Here is a 20,167-nt window from a genome sequence, read left to right as displayed (position 1 = left end):
CCCTCCCTCATGAGCCCTTGATAATTTATACATTGTTATTTTGTCATATCTTGCCCTATCTGGAGTCTCCCTTCCCACCCTTCTCTGCCATCCATCTCCCAGGGAGGAGGTCACATGTGGATCCTTGTAATCAGTTCCCCCTTTCCAACCCACTCACCCTCTACCCTCCCAGTATCGCCCCTCACACCCCTGGTCCTGAAGGTAACATCCACCCTGGATTCCCTGTGCCTCCAGCTCCCATATACACCAGTGTATAACCTCTGCCCCATCCAGTCCTGCAAGGTAGAATTCGGATCATGGTAGTTGGGGGGAGGAAGCATCCAGGTACTGGGGGAAAGCTGTGTTCTTCATTGGTACTATATTGCACCCTGACTGACCCATCGCCTCTCCTAAATCCCTCTGTGAGGGGATCTCCAGTGGCTGACAAATGGGCTTTGGGTCTCCACTGTGCACTTCCCCCTTCATTCACTATGGGGTGTGTGTATATATATATATATATATATATATATATATATATATATATATATATATATATATATATATATTTGCATGATGCCTTATACCTGACCTGGTCCCTTTGGCACCTCGTGATCGCACAGGCTGGTGTGCTTCTTCCATGTGGGCTTTATTGCTTCTGAGCTAGAGGGCCGCTTGTTTACCTTCACGCCTTTAAGACCCCAGACACTATCTCTTTTGATAGCCGGGTACCATCAGCTTTCTTCACCACATTTGCTTATGCATCCATTTGTCTTCGGCGATCGTATCATGGAGGTGTGCAGCCAATGATATGATTTTTTGTTCTTTGATGCCTGATAACTGATCCCTTTGGCACCTCGTGATCGCACTGGCTGGTGTGCTTCTTCCATGTGGGCTTTGTTGCTTCTGAGCTAGATGGCAGCTTGTTTATCTTCAAGCCTTTAAGACCCCAGACACGCTCTCTTTTGATAACCGGGCACCATCAGCTTTCTTTACCACATTTACTTGTTCACCCGCTTTGGCTTCAGCGGTTGTGTCAGGAGGGTGAGCATCGTAGAGTACCAATAGAGGCTTTAGATCTTTGCAGAAGAAAATGTCATCTTTCTCTCATGGAGTGGCTGGCGGTTTTAAACTGCTGACCTTTTGGTTAGCAGCCAACATGTAACACATTCATTCAAAAACATTTATAAGTCTAAATATGTATAGAATGTTGCTTTAAGTGCTAGGAATACCATAATATATGAGATTGCTCCCCTGCCCTCAACAATTCACACAAGTAAGTTTTACCATCTTAAGAAACCTATTTTCTCTGCTTTCTCAGAACAAACTTCTCAGAACAATCTTACAAGCCTAAGACATCTTAGATTGTTAATTTTTCATAAATTAGTTTTATTTCCCCAATAAGATTACAATATCCTTGAAACAAGGAACAGATTTTAGTATCATTATCCCTAACTTTACTTACTAAATACTAAACACACAGTACTAAATTAATATTGCCTAATATAAGCTAAGATTTACTTTCCTTAAATTAATCCTAAGGATTAAGAGGCTGATGCTTTTAGAGCCCTAACATTCCCATCGAAGTTAATCCCTACGCTAATTTAATAATGTCTGTGACTGTCATGTCATCTTTCCTTGCTCTCGCTACTGTACTCTCAACTGAGGACAGAACAGGTCAAAATGGTCAAACCAGTTGGGCATGTAGACACAGTCATTCCCTATTCAAATTGACTTGTACTTTTGATTCTGAGTGAAGTGATTAGGGATTTTGAATCATTCAGGACTCAATCTGCAAACAAGGGATCTAAACAAAGGAGATGAAATTCTTAACTTTGCCTGGAAAGAAGGGAGATGACCAATATAAGAATGATAATGTCTTTCAGTCTCCTGATATTCAGGAAAAATTCGTTTACATACTAACCTAACAAGACAGAATTTCTCAAGGTAACATGTTGGCATATATAGATGTGTAGATATCAATCATAAATATATATGTGTATGTATATAGTTTGTGTTGAAAGAAAGCCATTTGCAAAAAAATTTAATTGAAAAATTCTTAAGGTATGTGACTTTATTAACCCAGGTTGTCTTACCTGTGCCTTCACTAGGAATCATTATAGGCCCCCATTCAAATCTTCAACTGGATAACGGGCATTGTTGTACAGTGATTGAGTTTTGTTTTCCAGGTGGCATACTTCTTATCCTGGAAACACTCTAAGTAAGTATGCAAAACAGTATGGCACCAATATCTGACTTACAACTTCACAAAGGGGCAAGAGCCCTATTAGAATCAGCCACTCAGATCTGACTCCGATGAGATAGAAGTCAGACATGTCTTAGACTGGGTTCTCTAGACAAGCAAAATAAGTGAAGTTCTTATGTGTATATGTATGTTGTTATTATTGCGAGGTTGTCTCCACTAGGTTCGGACTCATAGGAACCCTGTGTACAACCGAACAAAGCACGGCCTAGTCCGGTGCCATCCTCACAACTACTCTTGTTGAAGCCTGTGGTTGCAGCCACCATGTCAATCCACCTTGTTGAGGCCCTTCTTCTGTTTTCACTCCCCCTCTGCTTTACCAAACATGAGGTCCTTCTCCTGACAGCATGTCCAGAGTATGGGAGACTAAGTCTCATCATCCTTCTTCCATTACAGATCTGTTGGTTGCTTGGGAAATGCATGGTATTTTCAAGATTCTTTGCCAGAACCATCATTCAAATGCATCGATGCTTCTTCAATGTCCAATTTCACATGCATATAAGGCTACTGAATATATCATGGCTTGGGTCAAGCATACCTTAGTTCTCAAAATAACATCCTTGCTTTCCAACACTTTAAAAAGGTCTTGTAGTGGGCTTCCACAGGTTCACTGCAGCACAGTTTACAATATCAAGAAGTTGGAAACAGCCTAAGTTCCCATCAGTGGAAGATTGGATTTAAAAAACTCTGGTATATACACACAACGGAATACCATGCATCCCTAAAAAACAGCAATGAAACTATGAAACATCTCACCACATGGAGGGATCTGGAAGACATTCTGCTGAGTGAAGTTAGTCAGTCACAGAAGAGCACACGCCGTCTGAGTCCACTGCTGTAGGCACAAGCAGTACAACAGGCACGGCTCAGGCTGGTAGGGGTCCAGTCTGCTGGTCAGGGGTCCAGGTAACCATGCACCATCGCGCTGGTTAAAAGTATTCTGAAGGTCCTTTTGCCAGAGGGCACCCCATGTCAGCTGGGATCAGACTGTTACGGGAGGGGAAGGAGATGGTGTTTACTGAGTGGCTGTCATCCAAAGCTAGGATGAGGTCCACCCCCACCCCCACCTCTGGACAGGTAGACAGCCCTATCAGAGGGATGAGGGACTCTGATGAGAAAAACAAGCCAGGAGAAGGCAAAGGAAGCAAGCACGTCTGGGGGAACACAAATGCATGACTGTTGGCAGGAAAAGTGGTAGGGGCAATCTCCGGTTTGGGGGAAGAATGACTGGAAATGCTTTGGGGGACCCTAGGCGGGGAGTGTCGCTGGTGGCATGCACCAAATGCGCCACATGGAGCTGGGCGTCTGAGTGCATCCTGGAGACCCAGGCCGGGTGCCATGGGACACTAAATCCTGGATCTTCAAGACGCACAACATGCTCCAGAGGCTGTATCAGTGAGATCCGATGTGGAAACTCCATTGGGTGAACTGGACTCTACCTCAGACACACTTGTAACTGGAGGATTTAAGTTGGAAAATACATGGTGTCTGAGGAAGCGAAGGCCGCTGTACCAAGACTGTTGAGCTTTGGTAGACGGACAAACATGGTCTTGCTCATCAATGCCCTATATGCTGCTGTATTACGGTATGTGCTATTCCAGCAAAACTGTGGCTGACATTCTCAGTAATTATTGTTGCAAATTTTCCTGGACAATTAACCCCCATTGTTTGTGTAAATAGTGTCCAGCTATGAAAGGACAGATTCTGTACAAGTGAATAATTCAGGTACTGTGATAAGTTAGGAGTTAGCTTACATTAGACAAATATCCTTCTTTCAACAGGGTGTGTGTGTGTGTGTGTATATATATATATATAAAAAAACAGGATATGTATATATATATATATATATATATATATATATATATATATATATGAAACCAGAGGACTAATCAAAGGCAATATTAATGGAAGATCATTATTCCCCAGGGGGATGATCAATAAGACTCTCTACTATAACTTAACAAGGCGGTCTCTAAAGGGAGCCAAAGGCACATTAAAAACAAAGCATAGCTCCAGGAATGGGTTTGGGGCTCGCACTAAACCCTAGCTCCACCTTAAGAACAATTAGTTCTTACATCATGGCCCTGCTCGATACTCATCCTCAGGAAGGGAACACAGAAGGTATGGTGCTATAACAAAATGTGGTAAAGAAGTTAGATGATGCCTAGCGATCACATAAAACAGCATCTGGAGTCTTTTTTTAATTAAAAGATCTTTTTATTGGGGCCTCTTACAACTCTTGATACAATCCATCCATCAATTGTATCAGACATATTTGTACTTATATTGCCATCGTTCTTTGCTCTTGACTGCTGCACAGCTCCTTCAAGGTGCACTGATTGTGGATCCAAGCAAGACAAAGTCCTTGACAACTTCGATCTTTTCTCCACTGATCAGGATGTTACCTGCTGGTCCATGCAGCATTCCCTTGTTCTGTTCACACAACTGCCTCTGGATCCAGGTCCACATGAGCATGATGAAGTGTTCTGGAATTCCCATTCTTCTCAAGGCTAGCCATAATTTGTTATGATCCACAAATGTATATGTTTGGAATGGTTTATAGAAAAGAGATGGCTTCTACAGTTGTAGAGACAGGCAAGTCTGTGGGTCAGATGTCAGATTGGAGGTTTCTCTCATCTCAAGTAGCTGCAGGGGCTGATGAATACAAGACTAGCAGGTTAAATGACATGCTTCAGGCTGCAGAGACTTAGGAATTCAAGGTCAGCAAATAAAATAGCAGGCCACTGACAACTTCCAGGATTGGCAGGCTACTGGCTCCAGTCCACAGAACCAGAGGTCAGTGGATGAGTCAGATGTAGGATTCAGACCCAGGAAAAGGCAAGCAAGCTTTCTCATATCCTCCATTTATATTGAAAGCAGATAAGACTCCTGAGGAAACATACATTCAACTGGTTGGCTGCTCATAGCAGATCTCACTATGGAAGTGATTAAATTATGTTAATTACTGATCACATCCTAGTGTATTACTGTTTAACTGCCAAACTACTGAGAATCCTAGCCTAGTCAGGTTGACAAACAAACTTTAATCCTGCTTAGTAAGTGTTACAAAGCTCTTTTAGTTCTGCTGATAAATACACTGCCAGCACACTTTGGTCCAAAGGTGTTCAGCTCTTCCATTCTGGAAACCCACCACTCTACTCTTGTTGGTCTTCTGGTTCTGCTGTCTCTGCTTCTCTACCTCTACTCCCTGTCTCTCATTGTCTCTGGAGCCACAGCCTCTGGTCTCCCACACTAAAGAACTTTAGTGCAGTGATTTTAGGTTGCCGTCCACTCACTCCTGGTTATTCCTTCTTTATGCTTGGGAGCACTCCCTTTTCACCTTTGAGAGGGCTCATTTTAAATCAAGCAGAAAACTAAACTGTCAAATCCCTTGTTAGGGTTCCATATACCTTATTTGAATGGCTCCACGCCAAAGGTACTCCATGTCCTTTATTTACATCATCAGCAAGCTATGTAATCCTTTAGTGGGCCACAGGCACCTCACATTTGCATAGTCCTATAAAGTCGTTTGGTGAGATTTAGAAAGACAATGGTAGGGAGAGCCAAGTCGTTCACCATACTGCAAAGTGGAATGACTGAAACTTATAGAAGCAATCATTTTTATACATTATACAATACACTATAGAAGAAATCATCATTATACTTTACAAATTTCAATGACACAAGCATCTGTATCTCTGAGCGGGGAGCGGGGAGGGAGGGGAAAAAAAAAAGAGGACCTGATGCAGAGGGCTTAAGTGGAGAGCAAATGCGTTGAGAGTGATTAGGGCAAAGAATGTACGGATGTGCTTTATACAATTGATGTATGTATATGTTTGGATTGTGATAAGCGTTGTATGAGCTCCTAATAAAATGTTTTAAAATTTTTTTAATTAAAAAAAGAATCTGTCTCTCCTTGTCCCACCTTTATCCTCCTACTTCACATAAAATTGCCACCACCCCAAAATAAAAATTAACAAAGAAAAATATTGCTTTGAGTCGATTCCAACTCATAGTGACCCTATAGAGCAGAGTAGAACTTCCCTATAAGGTTTCAGAGGCTGTAAGTCTTTATGGGAACTGACAACTTTATCCTACTCCCAGAGTAGCTAGTGGATTCAAACCACCAACCCCTGTGACTAGCAGCCTGATGCTTAACTCACTGTACCACCAACATAAGATTAATAAATGATCCTTTTTGATGACAATGACTGATTTTAAAATGCCCCTTTATATTACATATGCCCCTTTATATTACATATCAATAAATCATTATTACAAGATCAACAGGAAGGAACTCTTACCCTCTTCAGTCATATACTTGACCAGTTCTTCCTTAGTGAGAAACCCGCGTTTAGCTGGATCTAATACCTTAGGGTGGAAAAAAGACGTGCGATGATGTTTGATAATTCTACATTACTAACTTTTCATGTAACTAGAGATCAATACATAGAATCTAGGGCTTACACACCTCAAACGCACGAAGAAGGATATCTTCTGGAATTGGTCTGTATCTATAATCGTGCAATATAAAGAATAAGTGCCACAGTAGTTACCTTCAGCTTCTACATAATGAGTGACTACATAAAAGTAAAATTGCTTACATACCACGTTAACAAAACATCCCTCACTGAAATCTTTTTGGATTTCTGGACATGAAAGTTGAAGGGTCTTTACCTCATAGTAAATAGTTAGATCAAAAATCACTGGAAGACCTGTTGTTTTCTAATACCTTTTTCATCATTATATATATCAACTTATCTGAGAATAAAACCTCTTCTATAAAACAATTATGATAAGCTAATGCTATACTTTTTCTAGAAAAATAACTTTGATCAGTTCTTGTTGATCACTGGTAATTCGAAACAGGAGGTGATAACATGTTGGTTTATTGTCTACAGCTTATTTGCCATTCGGTTATGCTTTGCTTACCTTAAATCTTAAGTGTTGCCTTTTCTAAACATATGACAACTGAAAGTTCAGCAGTAGAGTAAAAGGTTATAAGGACGCTAGCTACTTTAACATAAAGATTGGTTAAGTACACTGGGTGAAAACGTCAAGTGTTTTGAAGTTAACATAATTTAATCACTATTTCACTTTAACGGCTGCATTTATTTACTTACCTTCTTTCCAGTAGTACTTCTGTCATCACTGGAAGAAATTTTTCTAATCGGATGTATCCAGTGGGTTCTTCTTCTTCTACCTAAACAATCAACAAAGCAAAGTTATTTTTCATTCTGCAATGTACTGAGCAACTATATTTTCCTAGCACTGAGTGAAGTTTGGGGATTTGAGGATGAGCACACCATGACTGTACATACTGTTAGGGGAGAAATATGTTAGTAACAACAAAATAAAAACCAAAGCAGAGCATCTAATTATAAAACCTTCTCTTACTGATTTCTTAATAAATGTCATAAATTTCCACTTACTTGTCAGAGTTTGTTACACTATGGTATATAACATGTTAGTACTATGCTTGAAGCTACCCTACTACTATTTTTAATACTCAAAAAGTAGGCAGACTACAAAGGAGAATATGGGGATCCATCTACTCCTGAAAAAAACTGGCCAGGCAAACTCCTCTGAATAGGAGGGGCGCACTAGTGTGCAGTGCCAGAAGGAGAGAGCCTCCGGCTGGAAGGCACTCAATCCACAACTCGAGAGCGCCGCCTTCTTGAAGAAGAGTCGACTTGAATGATGTGGACGGAGTGAAGCTTTGGGACCTTCAATTGCTAATGATATGCTAAAAATGAAAGAGAGAAAACCAATGGAAGATATTTAACCATCAGAACATGGAGTGTATGAATTATCCATTTAAGAAAATGGGAAGTCCTAACAATTGAAATGGAAAACTTGAAGATTGCTATCCCGGGCATTAGTGGGTGGAAATGGATTGTTACTGGACATTTTGAACCAGACAAACATGTGATCTACTATGCCAGGAATGAGAAACTTAAGAGGAATGCTCTTGCATTCATTGGCAATAAGAATACTTCAAGACCTATCCTAAAGGGCAACACTAATATCTATATGACTACAAGGACAACTAGTTAATATGACTATTATTGAAATTTACACACCAATCCTTCTAAACAATTTTGTTTTCAGGGTGCACATGGGGTCACTATGGGTTGGAACTGACTTGATGGCACCAAACCACCATTATAAACTTGTGTAAGCATGACAACGTAGAGGAATATGGATCCTTAAGAGCATATACCAACGGAAGTAACATTTGAGTTGATGTATAAAGCATGAGCAGGTAGTAACTAGAAATGGCAACATGCAGGAACCTCCAAAATGCAAGAACCACATGTGACAGAAGGAAGCAGATGCATTGAAGCCATGAAACTGGAGCACAAGAAGCAAGTGGTGGGGGTGAGGGGGGTGTTCCAGACTGAGTTGGAGAGATAGACAAAGCATCCTGCAGGGTCTCACTGTCCATAAAAGTGATTTCGTTATTTAGGTTGTTATCCTAAGAAGAAGGTGAAAGCTGAAAATGTCCACAGATGTGTGTTCTGAAAGAGCATGCTAGCTATGAATATGGAAACAGCAGTCTAAGTAGGCACAATAATGGCTGGAATTGGAGGGTGGCCATGGAAAGAAGTGGATGGTTTTAGGAAATACATGAGTAGTAAAAGAAGGGGCCTACTTCTGCACGCCTGTGGGCAGAGATAAAGAAAACTGTCAAGGCCACTTTACACAGTTGGAGGGGATGGTGTTTTTCTTGAGATAGATAGAGGATGAGGGCTAAGAGAAGAGCGCTGATACCAGGAGGGTGGATGTAAAAGGGGAACTGATTACAGGGATCTACATATAACCTCCTCCCTGGGGGACGGACAACAGAAAAGTGGGTGAAGGAGGGAGAAATTAGGTAGTGTAAGAAATGACAAGATAATAATAATTTGCAAATTATCAAGGGTTCATAAGGGAGGGAAGAGAATGAGGGAGGGGAAATGAGGAAGTGATACCAAGAGAACAAGTAGGAAGCAAATGCTTTGAGAAAGGTGAAGGCAACAAATGTACAAATGTGCTCGACACAATGGATGGATGGATAGAGTGTGGTAAGAGTTGCACGAGGCTCTGATAAAATGATTTTTTTTTAATGGATGAAGGACCAGGTTAGGGGACCAATCATTATTTCAAGGACCAAAGTACAACTCCAATCACTGTAATACTTATGAAATGCCTAGATGGAATATGGGATTTGCTACACCACCATTAAAGTAAGAAAACATTAAGGTTGACAAAACTTTTGAAGAATGAAAAACCATTATCTTAACTTTCATGCCAGACTACTTATGAAGAACTATAGATTTCCACTCCCTTTCAAGAATCCTAGTGAAAAACTCAAAAGGTCCCAACTCAATATATGAGCTTTTTAAAAAACTTTTTTTATTAATAAATCATTTTACTGGGGCTCTTACAGCTCTTATAACAATCCATACATCAATTTTTATCAAATGCATTTGTACATATGTTGCCATCATCATTTTCAAAACATTTTCTTTCTGCTTGAGCCCTTGTTATCAGCTCCTCTTCCCCCCCAACTCTCAGGACCCCTTGATAAATTATAAATTATTATTATTTTCATATCTTATACCATCTGCTGTTTCCCTTCACCCACATTTCTGTTGTTTGTCCCTCTGGTTGGGGTTGGGGGTGGGGGGAGTTATGCGTCGATCATTGAGTCAGTTCTCCATTTCTCCCCCTAATAGCTGAGCTTTTGACAGCTTTATATTTTGAACAACAAAAAAAGAGAAATATATAGGTTGCTGCTAAATGGAACACACTGTCATTTATGCAACAACTCTTTTTAAAAAATGTTTAAACTATATTCACACCATTAAAATCATGGAGCCCTCAAATTCCAGGATGACAAAATGATATGTTTTTGAATTTGGAAGCACATCAATACATAAAATAAAAGACACACAGATAAGATTGATGTTCAAATAGCAACAAAAAAATTTGTCTTCAGTTGCTTATTAATCCAAGTTGAGCATTTCTTAAAATACTGTTCATATGGCTCCAATGTGCTTGCGTAGCACTCTGAAACCCCCAACCCCCAGGAGTTTCTGAAGAATAAAATGTCTCATGAAATTACTTAAGGAGCAATCATGTTTAAATTGAAATGTTGAGTTTCTACTCTGATTGCCCCAGAAATTTGCTCTAGAAGCTGGAATAATGCTTTGCTTGCCTGTGTCCCCACCCCCAACAAATAGTTTCTACCTTTAAGACATTAAGACCCCTTTTTAATTACGAGCATCCCCAACAATCTGCATATAGGCTGTTGTTACAGAAGGCACTCCCGCAGCGCCTCCGGTGCGCGCGCTGTGCTCCCTCGCCAGAAGGACGGCTCTGCAGCAGCATTCGCACCCAACCGATTGTCACAGCCCAAGTGAGCCAAGAGACAAGACAGATGACTTCCAACTCATCAGAAGAAGATACAGCTTCTCTGACTTTGTTTTAAAGAGGGATAGTCGAGAGAGGCCTGATGATTAAAAAGTAAGAGGAAAATGAAAAGCCTATCTTCAACGTGGGCAGAACTGTTGTCTTTCTGTGACCCAAGACTGTCCTCTAGAGGCCACATCTAACCCACTCGTTACAAAGATTCATGGTACAAAAATGTTACATGGTAATTCTAGATACAGAACTTATGGGAGGTTTAACATAAACTAGACACAATTTAAGTTATAAAAAGGGTTTAGGGTAGTTACGAAATGTTCTATTTGGGGATAATCTTAGGTACAAAGCTAGGACAGAGACCAGCAGTATACAAGCCCTGCACAGAGGTCCCTCGTGTTAGCACGTACGTACATCACTAGGACATGTATTTCAACTAATGGACCAATACTGATACATGGTGATTAATTAACTTCACAGGGTTTGCTGTTTTTCTAAAGGGTGCTTTTAAAATATGGCCCATTCCACCACAATAGAAGGGAAACAAGAATCGGGCAATAAACCTTTTCTGAGAATCTGCAAAAAGGAGGGGCAGGTTCTGTTATTTCTCGTATGAGCCAGGTTGTTAACTTTATTAAGATATCAGTGAGAGGGTTTTATAATTTTTGTTAAATGATGCAGTTATATTTAAATCCATATACCAAATATTGTACCATATATATACATATATACACACGTGTGTATAGTGTATGGATTACGTGTTGGTCCGCTAACCATAACACCAACAGTTTGAAATCACCAGCTGTTCTTTAGGAGAAAGATGAGACTGTCTGCTCCTGTAAAGATTTACATCTTCTGAAAGTTATAGGAGCAGTTGTACTCTGTCCTATAGGGTACTATGTGATAGAACCAACTTTACACAAATTTGATTGTTGTTGGGTTTGGGGGCTTGTGTGTGTAGGTATACACACACATACTACTGATTATTAGTCAGTTTACCGTACGATGGTGGCATGTGTGTTGCTGTGATGCTGGAAGTTGTGTCACTGGTACTGCACATACCAGCAGGCTCACCCAAAGGGAAGACTTTCAGCAGAGTTTCCAGAATACCATGAAGGAATAAGCTGTCCATTTCTGAGGAATTAGCCACTGAAAACTTCATGGATAACATCAAAATATTATCAGATAGTTGAAAACCTCTTGAATAGAAGCATGACGATGTCAGAGATGGTGCCAGAAGATCAGGCCCAGTAGAAGGGCCCACAAAATAAGACTGAGGAAGAGCTGCCTGCTCGAAGTAGAGTTGACCATGATGATAATGATGGGGTAGAGCTTGCGAAAGTCTCTGAGACCTTCATTTGCTGATGGGGTATATCTCAAAATGAGAAGAAACAGCTGCAAACATCAATTAATAATTGGAACTTGAAATGTACAAAGTATAAATCCAGAAAAATTTGAAGTTGCCAAAGATGAAATGAAATGCATGGACATCAATATTCTAAGCATTAGGGAGCTAAAATGGACTAGTATGGGTAATTTTGAATCAGGCAATAATGTGGTTTAATATGCCAGCAAAGACACAATCAAGAGAAATATCGTTGTACTCAGTATCAAAAAGGACATTTCAAAATTTATCTTGAAGTACAATGCTCTCTGTGATAGGATAATATCTATCTATATACAAAGAAATTAAATAAATATAATTTATATTTTATATACCAACTATTAAAGCTAGTTATGGAGAGATTGAAACATTTTACCAATATCTTCAGTCTGAAATTGATCAAATATTCAATCAAGATACATTGATAATTATTGGTGATAGCAATGAAAATATTAGAACAAAGGGGAAGTAACAGTAGCTGTAAAATATGGTCTTGGTGATAGAAATAAAGCTAGAGATCAAATGATAAGAGTTTTGCAAGACAAATGACTTGTTCGTTGTAAATACATTTTTTTAACAACACACAGGTTAGTTTTTATACATGTAGACTTCTTCCAATGGAATACATAGAAATCAAACTGACTACGTCTACTGGAAGAAATGATGGAGAAGCTCATTATCAGCAGCTAAAACCAGGCCAGAGGCTAACTGTGGAACAGACCATCAATTGCTCGTATGTTAGTTGGGGTTCAAGCTGGTGAAAATTAAAACAAGTCTACGAGAGCAAAAATACAGCCCTGAGTCTATCTCACCTGAATTTTACGAATATCTCAATAGTAGGTTTGACCCACTGGACACCAATAAGAGAAGACCTGATGGGCTGTGGGATGACATTGAGAACAGTGTACACGAAGAAAGCAAAAGGACATTAAAAAGGCAGAAAAGAAAGAAAAGATCCAAATAAATGTCAGAAGAAACTCTGAAAAATTGCTCTTAATCATAGAGCAATGAAGGTAAATAAAAGAAATGACGATGTCAAAGGGCTGAACAGAAATTTTCAAGGGGCAGCTGAGAAGAAAGAGTAAAATATTATAATGAAACTTGCAAAGCCCTAAAATTGGAAATCCAAAAGGAAAGAACACACTCTGCGTACCTTAAACTGAAAGAACTCTGGGAAAAACGCAAGCCTCGAGTTGCAACATTGAGAGCTTCTGTAAGCAAAATACCAAATGATGTAGGAAACATCCAAAGGAGATGGAAAGAACACACAGAATTACCACGCCAAAAAGAACTGGTCAATATTCAGCCACTTCAGTAGGCAGCATACGCAAGAACCAACGGTACTGAAGATGCATGTTCAGGCAGCACTGAAAGCATTAGCCAGAACCACCTCTCCAGTAACTGATGGACTACCAATCAAGCTGATTCAATAAGCTGATGGAACACTGGAAACACTTGTTCGTCTGTGCCAGGAAATTTGAAAGACAGCTAATTTGTGGGAAAGAGCCTATTTACAGCCATCCCAAAGAAAGATGGCCCAACAGAATGCTCAAATTATGAAATAGAATCAATCACATCATATGCAAGTAAAGTTTTTGCTGAAGATCATCCAACAGTTGCAGCGATCCATCGATGGGGAGCTGCCAGTGATTCAGAAGAGGATGTGGAACAAGGAATATCACTGTTGGTGTCAGATGGATCTTGACGGAAAACAGAAAACACCAACAAGATGCTTGTGGTTATTGATTGTACGAAGGCATGCAACTGTGTGGATCATAACAAACTATGAACAGCCTTGAGAAGAACAGGAATTCCAGAACATGTGCTCATGAGGAAACTGTACATGGATCAAGAGGCAGTTGTACAAATAAAACACGGGGAAAAGTGTGCATCAGAGTTGCATGTGCTTACATACTTGGGGGTAGGGGGGTGGTAATGCCATATTCAATCTGTATGCTGAGCATATAATCAGAGATGCTGGATTACATGAAGAGGGATCCATGCGGCATCAGGACTGGAGGAAGGGTTCTTAACCTATAATGTGCAGATGGCACAATCTTGCTTGCTGAGAGTGGAGAGGACAAACTATTTGCTGAGGAAGATCAAGGATTGTAGCCTTCAGTATAGATTACCACTCAATGTAAAGAAAACCCAAATCCTCACAACTGGACCAATAGGTTGCATCATTATAAATGGAGAAAAGACTGAGGCTGTTAAGGCTTTTGTCTTGCTTGGATCCACAATTAATGGTTCATGGAAGCAGTAGACAAGAGATCACCCCCCCCAAAAAAAAAAAGAGATCAAATGATTCATCGCATTGGATAAATCTCATGCATAAGACCTCTTTAGACTGTTGAAAAGCAAGGATGTTACTGTGAGGACTAAGGTGCACCTGATTCAAACATGATATTTTCAATAGCCTCATGTATGCATGGGAAAGTTGGATATGGAATAAGGAAACCAAACTCGCTGACATCTCAGCAATGCCAACTCATAGCAACCCCCTCGGAGACTGTACCTGTTTACAGGAGTAGAATGCCTCATTTTTCTCCCGCAGAGGTGCTGGTGGTTTCGAATGGCCGATTATTCGGATCGCAGCCCAACTCATAACCACTACACCAAGAAAAAGTGATGTGCTTGAATTATGGTGCTGGTGAAGAATACTGAAAATACCATGCACTGCCAAAAGAACCAACAAATCTGTCTTGGGAGAAGTACAACCAAAATGCTTCTTAGAGGCTAGAACAGTCATATGTCGTCTCATGAATCTTGGCGTGTTCTCAGGAGAGACAGATCACTAGAGAAGGACACTGGGCTTGGTAAAGGAGAAGACCGTGATAAAAAAGGACGCCCTTGACAAGATGGACTGACACGGTGACTGCAACAATGGGCTCCAGCATACGGGCAATTGTGGGGACGGCACAGGACTGCGCAGTGTTTCCTTCTGCTCACACAGTCTTGTTATTACTTGATGCCTACTTGGTGGACTTAATAACAACACACACATAAACTATGTTCATAGTCTAAATGTGCATGCTAAGATTTTATCATCGCAACGATGAAAAATACAACTTTCCTCTAGTTCCTAAATGCTTCCTTCCCCCCCCCCACGCCACCCCACTATCATGATCTGAATTCTCCCTTGCAAGTCTGGCTAGACCAGAGGATGTACACTGGTACAGATAGGAACTGGAAACACAGGGACTCTAGGGCGGATGATCCCTCAGGACCAGTGGTGAGAGTGACGATACTGGGAGGGCATGGGGAAGGTGGGTTGGAAAGGGGGAACCGATTTCAAGGATCTACATGTGACCTCCTCCCTGGGGGGACAGACAACAGAAAAGTGGGTGAAGGGAAACTTGAGACAGAGCAAGATATGACAAAATAATAATTTATAAATTATCAAGGGTTCATGAGGGAAGGGGGAGCAGGGAGGGAGGGGAAAAATGAGGACCTGATGCCAGGGGCTTAAGTGGAGAGCAAATGTTTTGAGAATGATGAGGGCAATGAATGTACAAATGTGCTTTACACAATTGATGTATGTATGGATTGTGATAAGAGTTGTATGAGCCCCTAATAAAATTATTTTTTTAAAGATTTTATCATCTATTAAAAATCACTATCATCAAGCAGAAATCTCTACCATTTACCAAATGAAGATTCACAAAAGAGATATTCAGAAATTTTACAATATATATATTTTACAAAATAGATGCAGAGGAAATATTGCAGTCCAGACTAATTTTCTCCAGGTTAAAACTCAACTAATCAATTTATAACTAAATTAATCCAAGAAAGATTTCCTAAATTAGAGCAGACGTGTTCAAAAAGACTTGGAACCCACTGGCATCACTTTACTTTTGGTAAAGTCATAATGGAAAAACACCCTTGAATTCAGTATTTATTTGCATCTTTTAGTGTTTTAAAAAATATATAAACTGTCTTTATCATAGAATATGAGTTTATTGACTATATTAGACAAGAATAATTAAGAATATTTTCTATTTAAATGTACCCTCTAACCTCAGAGTCCTCATTTGTAAAACATGGAGAAAATAATTATCAATCTTTCAGGGTTGCTGTCGAGATTAGATAAGACATGACATGAAGATGCATTGTGAGCTACATAAGAGTCTATAATGATGATGATGATGATCTATCAGTTGTGTCTAATCTCCCAGTTATATGACATGGAATGTCAGTTTCTCCTAAAAGAATCCATCTCTGCTGCTGCTGCAATTCTAGGTATGTTCTCATTGATCCACCTCATACCACCACATGGATCTAATGCCTTCTTATGTGTAAAATGCCAAATGTAATGCTCTATTGAATTAGTCAATGTGCTAATTGCCTAGCATATGTAATACATACCTTGTCCTTCTCCCTGGGCCCCTGCGTAGGGAGAGGGAGTTTGATTAGTAGTGATGTTTTGAGGTCTGCTGTTCACAAGTCTTACGGATTAGAAAGGAAAGGGACAGGCATCCCTCCTTTTCAAAAGATAAAAACAGAACAAATATATCCTATACAGCAAACATAAATGAAGCAAGTAGAGTCATAATCTGGCGAGTTTCCCCGATGAGTGGGTGCACTACTGTGCTGGAAAGTAACGAATAATTCAAAGTAATGTAAGCAGCATTTATCTGAAAAGTTCATAAAAGCTTTCAGTGGAAAGCTCCCCCAGCTTATCCCATAACTACTATTTAAACTGAATCCACCTTAACAGTGTGTCAGCAAATGTTTGTCTAGAAGACCAATGCCCTAGATATCAAGGTGAATTGGTGTAACATTGTCCACAAAGACAATGCTTTACATCCTACTAGGTGAGTAGAGTGAGGTCTTAAAAGCTCATGCACAAATATGTCAGGTTTGACTATTGGTCTCTCTCTATCTGAAGCAAACAGGAGTGAAGAAAAGTGAAGACACATGGAAACAATTCGTTCAGTATCCTCATGGACCATAAGAACAGGCTCCACGATCTTACGAGAACGAGATGGGGCCCAGCTGCCAGTACCAACTGCTATGAAAGGGATCACATTAGATGGTCCAGGAAGAAGCGGGTGGAAAATGTGGACTAAAACTCATAAAGCAGGCCAGATCTACTGGTCAGACAGAGATTGGTGGAACGCCCAAGACTATGGTCCTGAAATACCCTTCAGGTATGGACACGAATTCACCCCCATAGCTCAATTTTCAACCAAGATATAGGTCTATACTAGGAAACACAATACTAGTGAGGTATGCACACCTTAGAATAAACCACTATTGGGGGTTAAAACAGCAGCATTTACCCAAGGACAAAGTTCAGAGGGTTTGGAAAGGAGAAATGGAAACAGGAAACACAGGGAAGAAGTGGGGTAAGTGATGCTACACTGTGGGGATTGCAATCAGTGAGATGAAAGAAACTGTATAAATTGTTGAATGGAAAACGGATTTGTTCTCTAAGCCTCACAATAAAATGTTAAAGACTCACAATAAAATGTTAAAAAAAAAAAAAGACCAAGATCCTACTGTACCCTGCTTTTTCTCCTCCAAAGAATTACAACTATAGGGTAATACAGTGGTGAAGTGTTCAGCTGCTAACAAAGTTGATGGTTTGAGCCCAGTAGCTGCTAAGCAAGAAAAAGAAGAGGCAGCCTGCCTCTACCATGATGACAACATGGGAAAGCTGATGGGCAGTTCTACTCTGCCCTATTTTATCAGTACAAGTTAGAACTGGCTCCCTGGTAATGTTTGTTTGCTGTTTCGGTGTGACCTGAGGAAACTCTATTGCTGGCTTTTATAGCACGACAGTATCTTCAGGAATTTCATGGACTTGGACACACCTTGCCTAATACAGAGACACTCAATATCTAGGTAAGCACTGTGGTCATTTAAAAATACCAAGATTTGTTGAAGGTTCAAAGTGTGAGGCAAATATTAGTTCTCGTTTTACCTTGGCTTAAGTAAACTTCCTTAATCAATTTTACATGTTAGGAAAGACAGGCAGAGAGGTTAAGCTCCTCAAAGTAAGTCGGTGTTTTGATGGTATCACAGCCCAGAAGCTTTACTCTAATTCCCAGAGTGAAATCAGTAGACCATCTCTTTTCTCATGACAGCATTGTTTATTTTAATGCTGAGCCCATTGAATAGGTACAAGAAAACACACAGTGAAAATTCATTGCTCCCTAGTGACACAGAAATCAGTCAATATATTGAATTATTTCATGCTTCACAAAAATAAGATCATGTCAATATTTAAGGTAGTTTATGGAATACCTAGTTCATAAAATATTTAGTCACCCAGAGTGGAGACTCAAAGCCCATTGGTAGCCAACCAGACACCCCTTACTGAAGGGTTGTGGGGAGGAGATGAACCAGTCAGGGTGCAGAGTAGCAACAATGAAACATATAACTTTCCTCTAGTTCTTAAATGTTCCCTCCCTCCATACAATCATGATCCCAATTTTATCTTACAAATCTGGCTAGACCAGAGGATGTACATTGGTACAGATAACAACTAGAAACACAGGGAATCCAGGACCGATGACTCCTTCACGACCAGTGGTGAGAGTGGCAATGCCGGGAGGGTGAAGAGAATGTGGGATAGAAAGGGGGAACTGATTACAAGAATCTATGTATAGCTTCCTCCCTGAGGGAGGCGGGGGGAGACATTGGACAATATATGACAAAATAATAATAATTTATGAATGATGAAGGGTTCATGAGGTAGGGGGTAGTTAGGAGGGAGGGGGAAGAGGAGCATCAGATATTAAGGGCTCAAGTAGAAGGCAAATGTTTTGAGAATGGTGATGGCAACAAATGTACATATGTTCTTGACACAATGGATGGATGTATAGATTGTGATAAGAATTGTATGAGCCCCCAATAAAATGATAAATAAAAAGACTACTAAAAATAATAATAATAAAAAAGTGGGACCTTTACTTGAGCCATTGTATTATTATATATACGCAAGTATAAACCGACCCGAATACTGGCCAAGGCACCTAATTTTACCACAAAAACGGCATTAAAAACGTGCTGAAAAAAGTCATATCATAGTTAATAATGGGGGGAGTACGGAGTGAAGACCCAAAGCCCATTTGTAGGTCACTGGATATCTCCTTACAGAAGGGTCTCAAGGAGGAGACAAGATAGGGTGCGATGTAGCAATGATGAAACATACAACTTTCCTCTAGCTTCTAAATGCTTCCTCCTACCCTACTATCATGATCCCAATTCTACCTTACAAATATAGCTAGACCAGAGGATGTACACTGGTATAGATAGGAACTGGAAACGCAGGGAATCTAGGGCGGATGATCCCTTCAAGACCAGTGGTGTGAGTGGTGATACTGGGAGGGTGGAGGGAAGGTGGGTTGAAAGGGGGAGCCAATTACAAGGATCTACATGTGACCTCTTTGGGGGATGGACAACAGAGAAGTGGGTGAAGGGAGATTTCGGAGAGGGCAAGATATGACAAAATAATAATTTATAAATTATCAAGGGTTCATGAGGGAGGAGGGAGGTGGGAGGGAAGGGAAAAATGAAGAGCTGATGCCAGGGGCTTAAGTGGAGAGCAAATGTTTTGAGAATGAGGAGGGCAATGAATGTACAAATGTGCTTTACACAATTGATGTATGTATGGATTGTGATGAGAACTGTATGAGTCCCTGATAAAATGATTAAAAAAACAATACAAAATTAAAAACCATTAACTCCCTCCCCCCAAAAAAAGTGCTGAAAACTCGGCTTATACACGAGCATATACAGTACTTGTTTGTTGTCATTTCTTCAAGGTTGGATCTGTTATTCAGATCTTAGCCTGGCTAACTTGCATACCTCCCCTAATATTTTCATTGAGCACATTCAGCTCCAGAGGGCATTTTTACTTTAATGTGAGAACTTTTCATTGCAAGATGTCACACAGGGTCCTTTGGCTCAATGCCTAGGGAATCTGATGAATAAAACTTTCTTAAGAGTCCTACTTACGTACATCTGCAATCAGGTCATGCAGCTCTCCTTCACTGGGGCAGCATCCCAATGACCGGATAATTGTTCCAATCTCTCTGGGGATGGAAAAAGTGGCCAACAGATTAGCGCATGGTCTAGAGAAGAAAGAGATCGAATTAAAATATGTCTTCTAGGGGCTCTTT

At 40.2% G+C, this 20,167-nt stretch overlaps 1 protein-coding gene across 4 annotated transcripts in view; it reads right to left on the bottom strand.

Annotated features, from left to right (window-relative positions):
- The window catches only part of DRC8 (dynein regulatory complex subunit 8), a 66,042-nt gene that overhangs the window by 3,564 nt on the left and 42,311 nt on the right, over positions 1–20,167 (bottom strand). For 2 of the 4 annotated variants that reach the window (XM_075531323.1, XM_075531348.1), the window contains exons 3-6: positions 20,008–20,080; positions 7,363–7,442; positions 6,711–6,753; positions 6,544–6,610 (exon numbers count right to left, since the gene is read on the bottom strand). In XM_075531323.1, coding sequence (XP_075387438.1) covers positions 6,544–6,610; positions 6,711–6,753; positions 7,363–7,442; positions 20,008–20,080 — 263 coding nt within the window. Of the gene's footprint in view, positions 1–4,470; positions 5,129–6,543; positions 6,611–6,710; positions 6,754–7,362; positions 7,443–20,003; positions 20,081–20,167 lie in introns of those variants that run through there. The other 2 variants (XM_075531334.1, XM_075531342.1) reach the window with 2 other exon arrangements.

Source organism: Tenrec ecaudatus, chromosome 1 (assembly GCF_050624435.1).
Source record: "Tenrec ecaudatus isolate mTenEca1 chromosome 1, mTenEca1.hap1, whole genome shotgun sequence".
In the NCBI taxonomy this organism is placed as follows: Eukaryota; Metazoa; Chordata; class Mammalia; order Afrosoricida; family Tenrecidae; genus Tenrec; species Tenrec ecaudatus.
This window is presented reverse-complemented; position numbering and strand designations above follow the sequence as displayed.